Source organism: Phoxinus phoxinus (genome assembly GCF_949152265.1).
Source record: "Phoxinus phoxinus genome assembly, chromosome: 9".
NCBI classification, from domain to species: Eukaryota; Metazoa; Chordata; class Actinopteri; order Cypriniformes; family Leuciscidae; genus Phoxinus; species Phoxinus phoxinus.
The window spans coordinates 32,294,825-32,316,078 of NC_136884.1; the positions used below are offsets into that span (position 1 = coordinate 32,294,825).

A 21,254-nucleotide genomic window follows, 5' to 3' on the forward strand; every position below is an offset into this window, starting at 1 on the left:
AGATTATTGGATATGCACTGATATACGGTAAGCCTGAAACCGTTCACAGAAATAATCATATGCATATGATTTAATATATTATGAAGCGTCCGTAACGATCACGTCCGTAACACATTATTATGGTTGTTCAGAGCAAAGTAGTGGGATGAAATGTTGATCTTAATAAACATAAACATAGTTTAGCTTTGCATATAAAGTTTCAAGTTATTTTTATTTATAATTTTTATATTATATAAACTTAATCTTTAAAACGTTACGGACGTGACAGAGCACTGAAGCGTCGTGACCACTTAATTATAGCCCTTATAAATTCAACAGGCAGAACTGTTATGAAAAATTAGTATATGTATTTCTAAGGCATGCCTCCACCTTTCTGCAAAATGCTTTATGTTAAAATAAAGTTTTAAAACGGGGTCTTTAATCCATCATTTGAAAGCATGAAATATGGTTGGTTGAACATTTTATTTTAGCATTGTTGCTCACCTCGTATGTGGTGGAAAAACAAGGCAATTTTCTTACAATTTTCGATACAGCACATTAATACAGTATATTGCAGACATAAATGAACAACTTAAAAAGGGTTTTGATCTTTAGGCAAAAACTTTATTTTTTCATAGTAAGGATGACTTTTGCATGTATTTGCCTTCATTCAACAATTTTGTCAGGTAATTATGACATTTAACCAATATCTGAGATGTGTGAAACACTATTTGACTGAAATGGTTTTCAGAAATTATCTAAAAAATAATTTGTTATTTTATAAAAGACTAAAATGTTTTAACTAAAACTTGACTAAGGTATATTGAGTTTTCCTTTGACTAAAACTAGACTAAAATGACGAGACTTTTAGTCGACTAAAACTTGACTAACAAAAAAAGATATGTGAATGACTAAATATGACTAAAACTAACAAGGACATTTGGCACAAGACCAAGACTAAATTAAAAATAGGTGACAAAATTAACACCACTCGAAAGGGAACGAACTCGTTTATTAACGTAACCTCGGTTCCCTGAGAATGGGCACTGCCCTGCTCTCACGGAGGGGATAGTGGATGAGTGTCCGGATGTTGGGTGAGGGAGGTCATTAATGGAGGATCGCCTTCCTTCCAGAATGACTGCCAGTTGGCGTAGGACTTGGTTATGCCTCCAGGTGTAACGGCCTTTGGACAGACTAGTCTTGCAGCCGGTGAGGATGTGCCTGAGAGTTGCTGGGGTTTGGCAGAGAGGGCATGCTGGATCATCTCCAACCCACTGGTTAATATTAACATTAATATTAATGGTACATATTAATATTAGAAACAGTAATAGTGTAAGTTAGATGCCAGAAATATTACATATTCTTTTAAGCATAATTTATTTTTTAAGTAGAGATCACGGTTCTCCCATGATTCTGAAAATAAAACATTAGACAGCTAAACAAAATAACAGAATATTTTGTCAGAACCTCTGACAAAGAATTAAATTGCATTTAATTTAATTGCATTTAATGTTATAAATGAGTCTATTTATAAATGACTATTTATAAAATCTTTTAATAATGTATCATGCATATATATCTGGGCCTATAGCCTATCTATTTTTGTATGTCATATTTGTACCAGACCTCAAACATAACTAAGGGTTACGTTTAAACGTAACCCCCCATTGCTTCTCTGATCCATGCTGAGTGCCATAGATAGATAGATAGATAGATAGATAGATAGATAGTTGGGGCATTATGGCAAGTGGCTAAATCTGGTGGAAGTTTGCACAAATGCAAAAATGGCTTACAGCTGCATTAACAGCTGCAGCGACACGAACCTGACCCTAAACCACCGCCAGCAAGACCGGCGAGCAGCAGACATAAGATTAGAGAGGAGGAGTCTGACTTAGGCCTCGGCATGCTCATGATTGCCTTCATCTGCTCACTGTGTTGCCTCATCATTAGCTTCATATTCTCATCATGTCTTTTGATCATGTTTTCTGTCATATTTTTAAACAGCTGGTCACTTTTCTTTTCTGCTTCTTTATTCTTCCTCCTGAAGTCCTCCATCTCTTTAGTCATCCTGTCTGCCTTCTCCTTAAAGCCCTTCTCCAACAGATCGGCCTGCTCCCTCAGTTTGCTGTCCATGGCACGCTTCGCCTCCTCTCTCTGGAGTCTGATCTCCTCATCCATCTTCTCCTTCATCTGTATCATCCTCTCCTCATTACTCCGTCTCTCTGCTTCCATCTTCTCTTCCAGTTGTCGCTGCTTCTGTTCCTTGGTATTAATTTCCTGAGCCAGGAGAACAGCCTTCTCTCTTTCCTCTGGAAGATGTTGAGGCAAATTAAATAATGTTTAAATGGAAAGTATATAAAAAAGGTGTAATTTTGAACTTAATTTTGTATTGCATTTCAAAACTGGACTTTCCAATGAGGCTTTTTCAATTCAATGAGGCATTGAGGCAATTCCTCAACGAAAAGTCCTCAATCAAATGATAAATGTAACCAGGAGTTGTTAATGTTGTTTAGCACTTGGATCTTGATTTGACATGCATCTGTATTGCTTGAGACAAATTATGGGAAATGGTAATATCTGAGGTGTTGTATAAGTGATGCACATCTTAAAGGGCACCTATTATGACATTTAAAATGTTCCTAATGTTGTTTAGGGCAGGGGTTCCCAAACTTTTCCATGACAAGGCCCCCCAAATACCACTAGGTTTTGGCCAAGGCCCCCCTTTCGCATGATGTGTTATTGAACCCATCGACAATACTATGGCAATTGCAAATGTAGAAATAAAATATAGCTGCAAGCAGCAATCACCGGGGCCAAGCGCAAGCAAGACGACAAGACATGCCAAAGTGGCTGGGAGTGTGAGACCAACTGCAGCTAGGAGCAATTGAAGACATTTAAAGAAGAATTTTGGCAAAATGGTTGAAAAATCACATACATTAACTAAAAATATGATTATCACTTTCGACCAATAGGTGGCGCAGTTACGAAACTGATGTGATGTGGTCAGAGTGAAGTGACAATGACATATACAAAGTTTGGTGTCAATATGGCAAGGCATTGCAGATATAAAGCCTGAATAGTCATTTTGGCATCATGCCTCAAATTTGCCACTGCGGTATACAAAAACGGTTTCGTCTATCGACACGAAATCCATAACTTTTACTCGGCACGGTCTGGAGATGACACGATCCGATTTTGGTGAAAATCGGACGTTCGGTCTAGGAGGAGTTCGAAAAAGTAGGTTTTAAAAGAAAATAAAGATGGCGGACAGGAAGTTTGGCTGACTATGGCAAAATTGGTATCTATGTTTTCAGCATAACCCAAGGAATCTATTGAGATCAGTGTCATTACTATAGGCAAATTTATTCAAAAGTTATTAGCATTTTTGGAAATTTCATTATAACTTTTGACCAAAAGGTGGCGCTGTCTCATAAATTTTTGAGTACCTTTAGGGCGTTGTACTGATGACCCATACTGAGTTTCGTAACGATACGTTCATGCGTTCATAAAATACAGCATTTTAGCACATAATTCAAAATGGCCGACAGCCAAAATGGCCGATATGGGAAAATTGGATATCAGTCAACTCAACACGACGCCCTGAATCTAACGAGACCACTTTTGTGATTTTTGGACAAACCGTTCAGAAGTTATAAGCAAAAACATAAATTCTTCATATCTCCGGACCAGTAGGTGGCGCTGCGCCGAAACGCAGCATGTAGCCTCAGGTCATGCTTGTGATGACATGTACCAAATTTGGTCTGAATCCAACAAAGCGTTGTGGAGATACGGCCTTACGTCTGTTTTCGCAAGCGCTACGTAAAATTTATTTGCGCGGTATTCAAGAACGGTAATTCGAATAAACTTGAATTCCATAACTTTTGGTCGTCAAGGTCTGGAGATGATCTGGTTCATTTTTCGTGAAATTCGGATCAACGGCCTAGGAGGAGTTCGAAAAAGTAGGTTTTTTGGAAAATTAAAAATGGCGGGAAAACTATTATGACGGAAAATGACGTCATAGGGTGCAGTCGAATCGTCATGAGCTCAGGAATCAGAGGAAAAAAGAATTTTGTTTCTAGCCCTTGTGGTTCAAAAGTTATTAGCATAAACATGAGTGAAACTTTGGACAGCTGGTGGCGCTAGAGGGAATGAGTCGGAGACTCCAAATTTGCTATGGTGATAGTTCAGGCTGTCCTCTATCACTGTGCCAATTTTCATAAGTTTCCCGCAAACGGTTCTATAGGCTGCCATAGACGCCCAGTCGGAAGAAAAAGAAAAAGAAAAATAGCTGCAAGCAGCCATTACGGGGCCAAGCGCAAAAGCAGACGACGAGATATGCCTACATGGCTGAAAGTGTGAGACAAACTGCAGCAAGGAGCAATTAAAGACATTTGAAGATGAATTTTGGCAAAATGGTTGAAAAATCACATACAATAACTAAAAATATGATTATCACTTTCGACCAATAGGTGGCGCAGTTACGAAACTGATGTGATGTGGTCAGAGTGAAGTGACAATGACACATACAAAGTTTTGGTGTCAATATGTCAAGGCATTGCAGATATAAAGCCTGAATAGTCATTTTGGCATCATGCCTCAACTTTGCCACTGCGGTATACGAAAACGGTTTCGTCTATCGACACGAAATCCATAACTTTTACTCGGCACGGTCTGGAGATGACACGATCCGATTTTGGTGAAATTCAGACGTTCGGTCTAGGAGGAGTTCGAAAAAGTAGGTTTTAAAAGAAAATAAAGATGGCGGACAGGAAGTTTGACTGACTATGGCAAAATTAGTATCTATGTTTTCAGCATAACCCAAGGAATCTATTGAGATCAGTGTCATTACTATAGGCAAATTTATTCAAAAGTTATTAGCATTTTTGGAAATTTCATTATAACTTTTGACCAAAAGGTGGCGCTGTCTCATAATCTTTTGAGTACCTTTAGGGCCTTGTACTGATGACCCATACTGAGTTTCGTAACGATACGTTCAAGCGTTCATAAAATACAGCATTTTAGCACATAATTCAAAATGGCCGACAGCCAAAATGGCCGATATGGGAAAATTGGATATCAGTCAACTCAGTATGACGCCCTGAACCTAACGAGACCACTTTTGTGATTTTTGGACAAACCGTTCAGAAGTTATAAGCAAAAACATAAATTCTTCATATCTCCGGGCCAGTAGGTGGCGCTGCGCCGAAACGCAGCATGTAGCCTCAGGTCATGCTTGTGATGACATGTACCAAATTTGGTCTGAATCCGATAAAACGTTGTGGAGATACAGCCTTACGTCTGTTTTTGCAAGCGCAACGTAAAATTAAATTGCGTGGTAATCGTGAACGCTTTGACAAATCAACTTGAATTCCATAACTTTTTGTCGTCATGGTCTGGAGATGATCTGGTTCAATTTTCGTGAAATTCGGAGCAACGGCCTAGGAGGAGTTCGAAAAAGTAGGTTTTTCGGAAAATTCAAAATGGCGGGAAAACTATTATGACGGAAAATGACGACATAGGGTGCAGTCGAATCGTCGTGAGCTCAGGAATCAGAGGAAAAAATAATTTTGTTTCTAGCCCTTGTGGTTCAAAAGTTATTAGCATAAACATGAGTGAAACTTTGGACAGCTGGTGGCGCTAGAGGGAATGAGTTGGAGACTCCAAATTTGCTATGGTGATAGTTCAGGCTGTCCTCTATCACTGTGCCAATTTTCATAAGTTTCCCGCAAACGGTTCTATAGGCTGCCATAGACGCCCAGTCGGAAGAAAAAGAAAAAAAAGAAAAAGAAGAATAAGAACGGGAACAGATACAATAGGTGCCCGCACCTTCAGTGCTTGGCCCCTAAAAAAGAAAAAGAAAAAGAAGAATAAGAACGGGAACAGATACAATAGGTGCCCGCACCTTCAGTGCTTGGCCCCTAATAAATAAAACATCTGTGAACATCCATGAACCTTTATTGGTGTTGTAATAATAACATTTGTATGTCAGATCTTCATATATAGTATATATATTTCAACATTGTATGGAAAAAGAGAGAGATCTTAACAAGAGTGTGTGTGTGTGTCTTTGAGAGAGAGAGAGAGAGAGAGAGAGAGAGAGAGAGAGAGAGAGAGAGAGAGAGAGAGAGAGAGAGAGAGAGAGAGAGAGAGAGAGAGAGAATCAATATCAATGGGAGGGCTGGGCCTGGTAGCAACATTCAACAGTGTGTGTGTGTGTGAGTGAGTGAGTGAGTGAGTGAGTGAGTGAGTGAGTGAGTGAGTGAGTGAGTGAGTGAGTGAATATCAGTATCAATGGGAGGGCTGGGCCTGGTAGCAACATTCAACAGTGTGTGTGTGAGTGAGTGAGTGAGTGAGTGAGTGAGTGAGTGAGTGAATATCAGTATCAATGGGAGGGCTGGGCCTGGTAGCAACATTCAACAGTGTGTGTGTGTGAGTGAGTGAGTGAGTGAGTGAGTGAGTGAGTGAGTATCAGTATCAATGGGAGGGCTGGGCCTGGTAGTAACATTCAACACTGTGTGTGAGCATATTAATGGGATGGATGGGCCTGGTGGCTCCTACACAGTTTGTCAAGCCTGGGCTTTATGTTTGTCAGTGCAACACGCATGTCACTCTCCACATTTAGACGTGCTCTGTGTTTTGTTTTAAGTACTTTTAAAGTCGAAAAGCCAGACTCACACAAGTAAGTAGTTGCAAAAGGTAGAAGGCATTTCAGAGCACACTCAGCTAGGATGGGAAACTCATTTCTTACATAAATCCAGTAGTTAGAGAGGGAAAGATCCTCAAATTTAGTTTTTAAATCCCATGAAGAAGTCATCTCAATTAGCTCCTCCTGTGATTTTAAGTCCAGAAAAGAGCCTACATCAGGGGCAAATGGGTTTCTTACCCAGTTTAGACGAGTGCTGTCAAGGTCAGGGAAATAGTCTCTGAAATATCCCTGGAGGTGCTCCAGGTGGGATTGTATCAGTGGAGAAATGGTGTCCAACTCACCACCAGATGACAGCAGCTCTTGGTGTAATAGTGGGAACATTTCTGTAATTCCCTCCTTGAGTTTGTTTGACCACAGCGTAATCTTCAGGGAAAAAGCATGTACTTTGTCTTGCATATGCACTATGTATGTGTCACGCCCTTGCATGCTTTGGTTAAGCACATTCAGATGACAAAAAATGTCAGCCATATAAGCAAGTTTGAGAATCCAGGCTGCATTTGTAAAACGGTCAGCCAGCTGATGTTTCTCAGACAAGAGAAACTCTGCAACCTCCCTCCGCAACTCATACACGCGGTTCAAAACTGCCCCCCGTGAAAGCCAGCGTACGTTTGAGTGAAGCAGCAATCCATCAAAACGGGCTCCCATTTCTTTACACAGAAGAGCAAACAGTCTGTGTTTCAAGGGGCGTGCTTTAATGAAGTTTACTACGTGTATTACGTCCTGTAGTACCTGATTAAGCTCATCATCCAACCGTTTAGCCACCAGTGCTTCTCGATGGAGCATACAGTGCGTGAACGCCGCATTCGGGGCCTTCTGTTTGATGAGCGCCGTCACGCCGCTGTTTTTCCCAGTCATAGCCGCGGCCCCGTCAGAACACACACCCACACAACGAGACCAGTCAAGTCCATTTGAATCAATATATTCGTCCAACACTTGAAAAATCTCTTTCCCGGTGGTTCAACTTTCAAGTGCTTTACAAAATAGTATTTCCTCAACGAACTTTTCTTGGGAAATGAATCTGATGTACACAAGCAACTCGGCCGCGTTAGCCACATCCGTACTCTCATCTAGCTGTAGTGCAAAATATTCGCTAGCTCTCACCTGGTCCAAAAGTTGAGCAGACACATCCTCAGCCATGTCTCCAATACGTCTGCTCACAGTGTTATCAGAGAGTGGTACAGCGTCAATTTTCTTGGCAGCATCCTCACCCAGTAGCTCTTTAACAATGTCTTTGGTAGCTGGTAGTATCAAATCCTCCCCAATTGTGTGCGCCTTTTTAGCTCGCGCAATGTGAAAGGATGCCAAAAATGATGCCCTCAATGCTCTCTCAGGGACAGTAGCTTGCAGCGCGAATGTTGCTGACTGCCTGGTCAAATGTTCTTCCTTTCTTTTAAAAAAGTCTATTGGTTTTTCGGCCTCTGCTGGATGCTTCTGGTTCAGGTGACGTTGAAGTTTTGATGGTTTTAGGCATTCATTGGAGAGGATCTCGAAGCAGAGAACGCATTTGGGGCACTCATGTCCATTCTTCTGAGTGACGCAGGTAAATCCATACTTTAAGTATGCTGCGTCATACCTACGAGTCTTATTCGGCCAGGAGTTCGTTTTCTGTTTTTTTTTATCTGCGGTTTCGATAGCTGGCTCGTTAGGTTTAGTCCGTTTTACAAATCTATCCATTTTGATAGAGCTAGCCAGCAAACTAAATAAATAGCTTAATAGCTGAGCACTGGCGGTTGTTACCAAGGCTACACTGACAGATTACATGATGGTGTACCAGCCAATCAGAAAGATTACCATTAAAAGTTTAATGTTTAGATATGCGACTAATTATTATAATGCTATTTCATAACAATACTCATAATAATATACATTTTTATATATTTTTAAAATATTTATAAAAAAAAAAAAAATCGTCCAACTTTCTGCGGCCCCCCTGGCGCCCCCTGGCGGCCCCCCAGGGGGCCGCGGCCCCCACTTTGAAAACCACTGGTTTAGGGAGTCCCCAACAACAGTTTTACGTGCATGCAATGTCAAAAAACACTTTTATTTTCGTATAATATGCATTTATTTTTACCTGATTTGCTCACCGACTCCCAAATGATTCGTTCAACGACTCGTTTTTCCAAACCCCTCCTTGCGCGACGCTAATCTGCGTTGATTGGTCAGATGACCCAGCAGTGTTTACAGAGATAATACTTATTGTTTAACACGGAGTACAATGATGCTTTTATCAATTAAATCGTGTTATAATAATGATATAGTCCACTGCTTTGTAGTTTGTAGTAAAAAACTAAAAATAAGATAAAGAATTTAATGTTACGTTAGCGAGCATAGCCCAGAGTTAATATTGTAAAAGCACAATCAGTCTTTGTTTGCATTAGCCCGATGCATAAACATAACGTTTTTACAAAAAAAAAAAATGCAGTTACGTTCCTCTATTCATTAAGACAACTCCGAAAACAACGACAAACACTTCACATATCTCAATACAATTGTCATTGAAGACCTAGAAGCTAAACGGTGCTTACACAACAAACAAAATAATTATTAAGCATGCTACATAAAACATAAAAGCAACAATTATTAATAACACTTACAGGCTGTGATACGGAGGAGGAAGCTGATGCAAATACACTTGGAACTGAACCTTCCTTCAATATCAGCCAGCTCGCGAATCCAAGTTTGATTGCATTTAAAAAGCAATCGTCTTCAAAATGGCGCGAACAAAGCACAAGGCTCGGACTACACTTCTGTGGTATAGTTATATGAATTGTAGCCACTTAGTCTTCAAATGCTCCTCCTTGGGCAGATGAAAAAAGTTGAGTTTGAGCCGCACTTCAGAACACAGCGTCTCGTCGCCATGACGTTTTCACGTTAGTTTTCCCTGCTGGCCTTGGAGCGCAATAAGTGGGCGTATCGTATTCAAATAACTTGACAAGTTGACGTCATCTAGTCAGAGAAAAAGCTTCGGTCTTCTAACGATTCATAAAAATGACTCAGAGTCGACTCTTACTTTTGAAAGACAATAACTTTATATACGGTGCACTTTCATATTTCAAACTTTGCAGTATGTTTTTGTTCACTTAGATCTATGTTACACACTACATGAAAGGTACATTTCAAAATTCCATAATAGGTGCCCTTTAAACCCATAATTGTCTGTTTATGTGTAAACTGCTTGTTATTTGCTATTGTGAAGCGTCCTTGAGCTTGGGAAAGGCGCTATATAAATTAAACTTATTATTATTATTATCATAATTGACCCTTCGCAGGGAGCTTGATTGACAGGATGCAAAAGACTCTCACCCATAATCTTTTTCTCCTTCTCAGTCAGTTTCTTGTCCGCCTGCAGAATGGCGTTAGAATCCACACACTTCTGCTTCAGAAACTCTTCAAGTGTGTCTTCTGCCTGCAGACAACACACATATGATAATCTCAAAACTGCTATTACAACTATTATTGTTATTATGTAACTATGAGACTAGTACCACCACTACTACTACTAATGTTAATAATGATGGAGTGAAGATAATGCTCCTGCTAGTAATAATAATAAGATAAAGTTGGGTCAGTTATATATTGTGTCATGCAATTTGATTTTACATCACAACCAACACATTTTTGTCAAATGAAATGTTATAGCGGATCACGCAATTTCATCAGGTAATTTTTAGACCAGTGGGGGGCCTCAGTTGATTTCTCTACCCCTAATCCACTGTTTCCCACATTCTATGTACACATATTCTAAGAAAACGTGACAAACCTCTAACAGACTGAAAACATCTCAAATCTGTGATGTTGCAACAATTGTGTCAAATGTTGCTACTCACCTTGACTCCTTTATTGGCTTGGATTTTGTATTCCTTAACAATGTCTTCAAGGTCCTGGGAGAAAAGAACATAACCACCAGATCTGGCATAAAATCCTTTCTTGAGGTTTTCTGTCATTGGTGCAGAAAGTGATGACAGGAGATTCTCGCATCTTTTTTTTGAAGCCTCCTCGTTTTGGCACAGGTATCCATCAAAGAGTTTATTAATGTCTTCCTGCAGCATCACACAAAATATCAGAAACAGAAAACTTTAAATACTATTTAGAGGCTACAACTATTGAAAAATAAATAAAAATAAAAATAAATATATATATATATATATATATATATATATATATATATATATATATATATATATATATAAAATGGGCATTTAAAACTATTTTTTTAGCTTTTGATTCGGTTTCAGATACATTGATTATTACAGCCAAAACAATGGGCCTCATCCACCAATACTTTCTTATTTTTCTTCATAACAGTTTTTCTTGGACAACAAATACTACAGTTCCCTTTCGTTGTCACACATCTTTTTAAAGATGCAAAGAAAGTGGCACATCTTTTTAAAGATGCATCGCCCGTGCCCTTCTGGTTGTGGCCACTGGTTATCTGACTTAGATGGGCACAATCGCTGCTTTGCGTGTTTGGGCTTAGAGCACGCTAAAGCAGCGCTTGTGGATGACTCATGTTTTCATTGCGGAAACATGACCATCGCAACACTACGGTCGAGACTCAGTGATCTCGAAAGAGTGAGAGTCCCCTCATCCACACCCCGATCTACCCCCTCTAGTGACAATAGAGCTGGTACTTCGGCTGGTGGCCAGGGTGACCTGAGGGTGACGGTGTGGCAACAACAACCGACGATTCGTCCTCGGGCCACATCCCCCTCTCAAGTGTTGCAACCCGTGAGCCGACCAGATGATGCCCCCGACCAGTCCCGGCCAGAGGTCGCAGGCAGGCCGGGAGTGTCGTTTGGCGCTCCTGAGGAAGATGCTATGTCGGTCACAGCATCACAAGGTGGGCAGGAGTCCTCGGGAGATGAAGGTTCGGCTGTGTTGCCGCCTCCGGGCGCGTCAGCATTGCCCGATCCTGATCCCGAGCTGACGGCCATGCTTTCCCAGGCGGCCGTGAGCATTGGGTTAGAGTGCAATCCGCCACCCTGCCCCGAGCGCTCGCGTCTAGGTGATTGGTTTTTTGGGGCGGCCGCCGATTCACGTCGGCGTCCAACCCCAATACCTTTCTTCCCGGATGTGCATGAGGAGGTCTCGAGGTCCTGGAAGACACCCTTGTCTTCCCGTGATCGCTCGGCGACCTCCTCCGCCTTTCCTCCCCTCGATCAGGCGGCTGTTTACGGGTACACTAGGGTACCTATGGTGGAACGCTCTGTTGCGATGCAACTGTGTCCTCAGAGTGCTTCCTCCCGTGGTGACCCTAAGCACCCCTCCAAGGCCTGTAGGTTTTCGTCTTCTCTGGTGGCGAAGACCTATAGAGCTGCGGGGCAGGCAGCCGCCTCTTTGCATGCCATGGCCACTCTGCAGGTCTACCAGGCCCAGATGCTCAGGGACATGCACGAGGGGAGGACTGACCCAGGGCTCTTCAATGAGCTGCGTACCGCCACTGACCTCGCTCTCCGGGCGACGAAAGTGACCGCACGCTCCCTGGGCCAGGTGATGTCCACTAGTGTGGTCCAGGAGAGACATCTTTTGCTAAACCTGGCCGATATAAGGGACGCTGAGCGAACTCGTTTGCTCGACGCCCCCATATCCCAGGCTGGCCTCTTCAGCGGTGCGGTTGAAGATTTCGCCCAACAGTTTTCAACCGCCCAGAAGCAGACTGAGGCCATCAAACACATTCTGCCCCGACGGCCCGCTGCTGCCTCCACCCAGCCGTCAGCTCAGACGCCTCAGCCTGCTCGCCGCCGAGGGCGCCCTCCCGCGGCTCCCGCTACTCCCGCACGGCCCCAGCAGCAGCCTTCACCCGGGCCACGTCATGGAGGAAGCCGCAGGAAGGCACCACAGCCCTCTCCAGCCCCGCTAAACGCCAGGATCTCTTTTCTCGGTATGGAAATCGACTCGGTCGCCATGTGCGCGCAGCTTACAAGCGAGCGCGCGCAGTCACTGCTGACTTGCCTGAGACAATTCCTGAGGGCAAGAGTGCGGTTCCACTGAAACTTTTTCAGAGGCTCCTGGGGCATATGGCATCTGCAGCCGCAGCAACGCCGCTCGGATTGCTTCATATGAGACCGCTTCAGCAACAAAAATAATTTAAAGAGAAGGCTTATATTGACCTTTTAAGATTTTGTTTGCACCTTGTAAATTAGGTTTTGATGTGGCAGTAAAAACTTTATAATCTATCCAAAACGAAATGTTGTCTTTCATATTTCGTCTGTAACATATCGATAATATATATTAGGGCATAAATGTTAATTTGCAGTTTAATATGTTGCTTATACAAAGACATTTTATTTCAACGTATTCAGTTGATTTTTACTCATCAGAGGCTCCTGGGGCATATGGCATCTGCAGCCGCAGCAACGCCGCTCGGATTGCTTCATATGAGACCGCTTCAGCACTGGCTTCGCGATCGAGTCCCAAGGTGGGCATGGCATCAGGGCACGTTCCGAGTACCAGTTACTCTGACCTGCCGTCAGACCTTCACCCGGTGGACGAACCTCAGCTTTCTACGGGCCGGAGGGCCCTTAGGGATGGAGACTCCATCCTCAGGCGGTTCAGCTGATTTGGGATCAGTTCGGGGACGCACAGGTAGACCTGTTTGCCTCCCACAACTCGTCTCACTACGCCCAGTTTTACTCCCTGACCGAGGGCACGCTCAGCACAGACGCACTGGCGCACAGCTGGCCGCGGGGCCTCCGCAAGTATGCGTTTCCCCCAGTGAGCCTTCTTGCACAGACCCTGTGCAAGATCAGGGAGGACGAGGAGCAGGTCATATTGGTTGCGCCACACTGGCCCACCCGAACCTGGTTCTTCGAACTTGTACTCCCCGCGACAGCACCTCCCTGGCCAATTCCTCTGAGGAAGGACCTCCTTTCTCAGGGACAGGGCACCCTTTGGCACCCTCGTCCCGATCTTTGGAACCTCCACGTGTGGCTCCTGGACGGGACGAGGCAGGTTTGAGTACCCTACCACCAGCGGTGGTGGCTACCATCTCTTCCGCTAGAGCATCGTCAACTAGACATGCCTACGCGTTGAAGTGGAACCTCTTCGTCTCTTGGTGCTCTTCTCACTCAGAAGACCCCAGATCATGCCCGATCAGTGTCGTGCTTTCCTTCCTGCAGGATGGGTTGGAGCGAAGGCTGTCTCACTCCACCCTAAAAGTGTATGTTGCCGCTATTGCCGCACATCACGACGCAGTCGAAGGTAAGTCCATGGAAAGCACAACCTGGTCATCAGGTTCCTGAGAGGGGCGAGGAGGATGTAGTCTTCCCGTTCCCTCTTGGGACCTCTCAGTGGTTCTAACTGCCCTGCAGAGTGCTCCCTTTGAGCCTCTGCAATCAGTGGAGCTTAAGTTCCTGTCAATCAAGAAAACAGGCTCCTGGTTGCATTGGCCTCCATCAAGAGGGTAGGGGACCTGCACGCATTTTCTGTAGACGAAGCGTGCCTGGAATTCGGGCCGGCCTTTTCTCACGTGATCCTGAGACCCCGGCCTGGATATGTGCCCAAGGTTCCCACCACTCCCTTCCGGGACCAGGTGGTGAATCTGCAAGCGCTGCCCCTGGAGGAGGCAGACCCAGCCTTGGCATTGCTCTGTCCAGGACGCGCCCTCTGTGCTTACGTAGACAGAAAGCAATGTTTCAGGACCTCAGACCAGCTCTTTGTCTGTTATGGTGGGAAGCTGAAGGGAAAGGCTCTCTCCAAGCAAAGGTTGTCTCACTGGATAGTGGACGCCATTGCTTTGGCTTACCAGCAGCAAGGTTGACCGTGCCACCTTGGTGTGACGACCCACTCCACCCGGAGTGTGGCCTCCTCTTGGGCTCTAGCGCATGGCGCCTCGCTAACAGACATCTGCAGAGCTGCAGGCTGGGCGACACCCAAAACTTTCACCAGATTCTATAATCTCCGAGTGGAGCCAGTGTCCTCCCGTCGTGTACTCGTTTCAACAGTCGGTACTAGGACCCGCTCAGGTGTCTTCGCTTGCTTGCCATTCCACTCCACGGACTGGATATGTGCGATATTCTCCTCAGGTGAGCCTGTGGGACCCCTCTGGGAAACCCCCACGTGTGTATTTCCACTGTAAGCCTCTCTCGAGCATGTGTCTTTCCCTTGGCAAGCCAGTCTGCCACCCCTGGGGTAGAAATATTCCACCCTGGGATGGACACCCCAGTGTTTTTCCGTATGTACCCCCCTCCGGGTCATATGTGTATTCTTAAGTCCCCCCTTCGGGCGGGCACTGATTGCATATTTCCACTGAGATATGCTTCCCAGTGTACCTTAGTATTCCTGTATTAAGTAGGAGTCCTTCGTCCGTGCTAGTCTCACGACAGGGAGCTCAGACTTATGCAGGGCACTGGAAGACAGCCGAGGTGGCGTGATTGGACTGGGAACCGCATTTCGTCGTCATTCGACGTAACTCGAAGTGACAACGAAAGGGAACGTCTCGGTTACAGATGTAACCCTCGTTCCCTGAGTAGGGAACGGAGACGTTACATCTTCCTGCCACTTCCGCTGTACCGCTGGAACAGCCGAGTTCAGCCTTGGCTCCTTCAGCGAAGAAACATATCTGCATGTTGCCGGCTCACTTCCTTTATACCCACGAGGTGGGGCGGAGTTACGCTATGCAAATTCAGCAGACCCATGGCATTTGCTTGCCATTGGCTCGTTTTATTACTGTTCGAAGAGGATAGGCTTCTAAGCGAACCCCATTTCGTCGTCATTCGACTTAACGTCTCCGTTCCCTACTCAGGGAACGAGGGTTACATCCGTAACTGAGGCGAATTGTTTAACCAGTAGAGGTTGTGAGTTTCTGTCTCATATTTATGTCAGGTGATATAAATATATACTTCATATATCATCACACGAGTGCTGTTTTACGAGTGCAAATGTGATATTGTTTTTCTACAGTAGTTCAATAAATAAGTTAATATGTTGTAACTTTTTGAGTTTATTTGTTCATGTTTAGAGTTTATTTTTGATCTGTTTTTCTGTTATGTTCATGTCTGTTTTCAAGTTAAAGCTACTTTTTATAATGTCTATTTTATGCTTTTCTCATTTAAGAATAATGACTTTATCTTTAGGATGTAATTTCTCAGCCAAATTTGATGTGCGAACATCATTTAATTAATTACATTAAACATTTTAATCACTTTACAGCCCTGATAGATAGTGTGAGAAATTATATATGGATAAATATATATGGATAATTAATTACAACAGATTATAATTAATTCTGAATATATAGGCAGGGTAGATCTGCTTTCAGAATAACTTTTAAAATAATTAATTTAAAATCAACTGATCTGTTCGACAGTACGATCTTATTATCAATTCTCAAGAAAGATTCTTCTTCTTATCAACTCTCAAGAAAGGCTATTCTTCTGGCCATGAAGAATAACCTTTCTGTTCTATTAGATTACTTACTAAAGTACTCAACAGTATAAAAGCTGGTAACAAAAAGGGACGTTTAAAAGGTTAACTTGAAAGCAAAGTTGCCGAAAATCAAGAAGATGTTGTCTCATCCGAAGGAAAGGAAAATAAGAGGACAGGAAAGACTGAGCGAAGATCAGCTTGTGTCATAGTTTTTTAAGGATAAATCAATCCACACCTATTTTGGGTGAAATGACCAATAGTATGTAGGAACTTTTAGCGGGAGAGTTTTCTTTGTCTCCTTCTGACAGCCTAATTTGCATGTTTTATGATGGTGTCAGAATTAGTAGTTTTTACCCCAAAGGATTGTAAACATAATATAATGCATTTTATCGTAACATATTAAAGCGTAACGAGAGGAACATTTCAATATCAAATATGATAGAATGGAAAGACATCAAAGGAATGAAACATTCTCACATATGAATATAAGCATTTAAAATGTAATTACCACTAAAAGGTTGTAACTAGGTTAATATAATGTGGGGACATACATACACACAGGAATATTTCATATACATTCTGGGATGACTTAATTATGAGTTAAATTAAGAGAATGTCTGTCTATGTATATTGGGTGCATTTTCCCAATGTACTGTACCACATGGGCTTTTGTGCCTGCCTTGGGGGAGTTGATTAAGATCTTTTTGAAGTCACGTAGGAGCTTCAAGGTGTTCCTGCTTAGCATCTGCCAGGCCACTAAAGTGATATGGGGCAATTCGGCACAGACTTATCAGCACTAGGCCCTTGATTTACATGAAGGAGTCCAAAAGTTGATTCAGTCCAGACACTATGAAAGATAGATATATAGAGACAGAGACAGACAGGAGTTGTACATTATTTACTGGGCATCACCTCTAGACATTTCATGAATATCCCCTCATTGTCCTTAAAGGAACGCTTCATGAAGACTTGTGTCGCCAAGCTGCTGAGACGTTGGTGTTCTGAGGACACTTCCTTCAGTTCCACAGGGAAGGAGTCCTTCAGCTTCTCCATTCCACTCTTGTAAACTTGAATCCCCTCCTTCACTGCAGACTCATTCTCAATCAATGACATGGCGATCACAGCATTCTCCAGAAATGGAACTTCACCACTGGAGATTGTGTCCACATATGTCTTCACCAGCTGACCAAGAACTTCAGGGAAGGAGAAGGGTCAGACACAAGGAAATGAACTGGGCAGCTATAGATTATTAACATGCAGTTCAGAAAGTGTCAAACAATGTCATAGCTCAACTGATAACTCAATTTATGCAAATTTTTTGTGGGAATAATTAGCATTTGCCACTCTCTTTTGAAGATTAGGAGCTTACATTGTGTCTCGCAGTTCAGTGCAATTACATCACAAATATGGAAGAACATTTCGATTTAGTCTCCTTACTGGTATGGGGTATTATGGTGCAGCAAGCACGCAACCTAATAAATACGAGCTTGGGTTTTTGAACCAAAACATGGTTCCTCTTGTGGGTTCCTCATGGTTCCATGGTTGACAGCAGTTAAGCAATTGGGAAGTTGGGCCATTCACTTATGTGATTGAATATAGTAGATTAATCATATATTCATGTTTATTTTACAAATGTCCTATTGACACATAATTTGTCCTATTGAATCACCTCTGCCTGTGACTGTGTGTCCATCTTTCAGCTTTTTCACTTCACTCCTGTCAAAGATGAACTTGGAGAAATTATGCGAGACCTTCTGGAAATCTGGGGAAATGTCAGCAGGATCCAAGCTCTCCAGGCGAGACACATTATCTGGGTTGGTTGGAAACGGGAAAGTAAAACACTTCCTGGACGGGAAATATTTTCGGATACATTCCCGTGGAAGGTTGAACTCTTTAACTGTTCTTTTAGTGCCTTTAAAAGATACGAAACACCTCTTTGTTAAAAGGTTAGCAAAATATAATGTTGCTGGTAAATTGCCATTCCCTGTTGGTTTTGGTTACTTGCAAGATTGAACAGACACTATATTAGAAGTTTTAAAAAAAAATCTGGGCTCAGTGATATATTCTAAAATTGTAAACTTGGAAAGCAGCCAGCTGGTTATTATGGTGTAATAAAGCCCCTCAGTATAATACAGAATCTGGGTTTATTTATTTTTATTCTGGCTGGCTGTACAGTATCTCTTACGTAGTCTTCTCAATGATGACCAGGTCATTTAAAAGCTCAATTTAAATATTACCTGGTTTCAGCATCAAGGCATAGTCTAAGTATTGGTCCTCAGTCACGTATTTGCCATTGATTTTATTTTCCAGGGTGAAGTCCCTTACAGCCCAGATGAAACTAGGGAAGAACTTAACAAATTCTGAGTCGTCTTCATCCTCATCAGATGATTTGACCTTTATATACTCAGTCAGCTCTGTGACATATCTGGAAATTGTTTAGGTTTGAACACTAAGCTAACAGAGAACACAGAAAACAGTATAGAGGTAATAGACCAATTTTGTGTTAGTAAACATGGTGACTTTTTTTGTGGGCAGAGCTTAGGTGGAGGCAGAAGGATCCCACTGGCTGCTTCACTAACTTTATCTGCAAGTTTTGTTAGCTTGTTTTTGAACAATGACCAATTTTATCTTAATGTGCAAGGTCACTCACTGTCCAGGACCGCTATTGTTATTTGCAAAAGTTAATTTTAATGGACGGAACCAGATTGGCCGATCCGTACACGCTTAGTGCAACTAAAGGCACCGGGGTGGCAGTGCCACCGGCTTGGGCCCGTAATCGCTGCTTGCAGCTATATTTATTACTATGTTTACAATGCTCCCTGATGTACACTTAAAATATTAGTAAGAGTTTTACATCAAAAACTTTTCTACACTGTTTTTGACCCTCTTAAGTAAACATGTTTAAAGGGACGTGTTTATGTAAATACCCACTGCTATGATTGGGTAAAATGATTAGTTAGTCATGGAAAGTGTAGATTACAGTATTATGTTTACATATACTTCATCAAATGTTCCTTTTCACTTGGCATTCAGCGAAAAAACATTATCGATATATTAGCCCTATATTCATTAAACTGCTCCTATACCAACAAACAATACCACAGTGTGCAGAGTACAGTACTTATGAAAAGAAACACCAACACTAGAGTAAACAGAGAGAATAGTGGATATATCAGAGAAGGATATCCATGTTAATTAATTATTTATGCCTATAATAGCTGCAGTGTGCAAGCTGATGATAAACAAAACGCAGAGTGGAGTAGTGCTTCGAGCACACATCCCTTTTTCACAGACACATTCTTGGAAAATATGTAAATTAAATTAAAAGTCAACTCGAAAAATGTATAATGTATGAATGAAAGGATACTGCAGTTCCTCTATAGCCCTGTTGTCGATCGTCCCTCGGCTGTTCAGAACTATAGTGCTACTCAGAAGGACGGCCAGAGAGAAGATCTTGGTATCATGCTTTGAGTCCCCCTGAAACCGATTGGATACAATCATTTGGCAAAGAATGACATTGCAAGATTGTTAGCATACATAAACCCCTGACAGCATAGTGGATCTGTGCACACCCCAGTGGTAAAAAATGTGTCAGAAACACATGAATGGTTAATGATTTCCGGTTTGTGAATGTTTTTTTTTTTTAACCAGTTCTTTTCTGTGAAAGAGCTTCCATCACCTCTAACTCCGCCTGTATCATTACCCGTGCAGGCTGCTTTTTCTCCGCGTCAAAATAATGTTATTTAAATCCCAGATCTAGAACTGTTGCAATGCAGGACAGGGGGTTAGACGCAATGTCTTGAAAGAGTGTGTTAACATCTAGTCATGTGTTCTCATTGGTTCATTGTTTGATTGTACACAGGTATCCCTTGTTAGTCATGAATCTCTGTGAATTTATAGCCCTCATGTTTCTACTGTCTCTTTTCTAGTTTTGTTTTTGTAACCCATTGTTGGTGAGTTTATGTTTGTTCAAGTGTAGTTCACACGCCAAGTCAAGTCTTTGTTTATTTTGTACGTTTGAAATGAACAAAATGTCTTAGTTACTTAACCTCGGTTTCCCACGCCTCGGTGGAGTGAACTCTGACGCCGACGCGGAATAGTCTCTGCTTCGTGACCGGAAGCCCTTTGGTGCGGCCACCAAAGCATACAAAGAGCTGCTCTGACTGTCTGAAATGGCCAGAGCGCTGTATGTATACTCTTATGGCCCGAACAGGGCAGAGTAAGTGAAGTTGATGCTCGTCTTTCATTTACATTTAGCAGACGCCTTTTTCCAAAGCGATTTACAAATGAGGACTAAAGCAAGCGAGTCATCGTGAAGAGGCAAAAACAACGCAAGAAGTGCTTACAATACAAAGTTCAGGCATTGCTCAGAGTAGCATAAGCCAGACATGGGAAGATTAAAGGAAAAGGAAAGATTTTTATTTTTATGAGGTTAAGTGCTCACGGAAGAGATGAGTTTTCAGCTGTCTTTTGAATGTTGACAGGTTTTTTCAAATGGGGAATAGCAAACAGCGTAATAACTTGTGCTTATGAGGGCCCTAAGGACCGTAGATAGATAGTAAGAGGGTATGATAAGAGGAGGAGGAGGGTTGAGCCCCCGCGCCCCTTTCAGGAAGTATACAGCCAGGTTGCTTCTACCCAGAGACTAGCCGGCCACGGAAGCGTGGACTTTGAGTGTGGAGGGGGTGCGACCCGGAACCATTAGCTCTTGTAAGAAGGAGAGTACCAGCGGTACTTCACAAGAAGTAGGAGCAGCGCAACTGGGGAAAAGGCATAAAGGGGAAGGCTGGGCCATTCGTAGGCCAGCGCATAATTATTATTTTTTTTACAGAACGACCTCTGCCTTGCCTTGCTCCAGATTGTTTGAACCGTCTGGGGATGGAGGGACCATTCCCCTGGGAACATGTTGTCCCGGGACAGCATGTCTGCTCCCTGGTTCAGTCTGCCCGGCACATGCACCTCTCTCAGAGAGCGCAGGTTGTGCTGTGACCATAATAGAAGGCATCGGGCTAGTCTGTACAGAGGCCGCCATGGTGGTTTATGTAGGACACTACCGCCATGTTGTCCGACCGGACTAAGACGTGGTGTCCTATTAGGTCATTTCTAGGCAGTTGATATGCAGCCGCTTTTCTGTGCTCGAACAGGAGGCGGAAATCAGTCTGCCTTTGCATAGAGCTCCCAAACCTGTGTTGGAAGCATCTGT

General features: G+C 42.9%; 1 protein-coding gene across 2 annotated transcripts in view; it reads right to left on the reverse strand.

Annotated features, from left to right (window-relative positions):
- Window positions 1–444: 444 nt before the first annotated feature.
- LOC307004700 (guanylate-binding protein 4-like) overlaps window positions 445–21,254 on the reverse strand; it is a 35,506-nt gene continuing 14,696 nt past the window's right edge. For both annotated transcript variants that reach the window (XM_079624107.1, XM_079624106.1), the window contains exons 4-10: window positions 19,419–19,528; window positions 18,289–18,476; window positions 17,721–17,963; window positions 16,964–17,244; window positions 10,513–10,725; window positions 9,989–10,091; window positions 445–2,288 (exon numbers count right to left, since the gene is read on the reverse strand). In XM_079624107.1, the coding sequence (XP_079480233.1) occupies window positions 1,780–2,288; window positions 9,989–10,091; window positions 10,513–10,725; window positions 16,964–17,244; window positions 17,721–17,963; window positions 18,289–18,476; window positions 19,419–19,528 (1,647 nt within the window). In that variant the 3' untranslated portion in view covers window positions 445–1,779. The remainder of the gene's footprint in view (window positions 2,289–9,988; window positions 10,092–10,512; window positions 10,726–16,963; window positions 17,245–17,720; window positions 17,964–18,288; window positions 18,477–19,418; window positions 19,529–21,254) is intronic.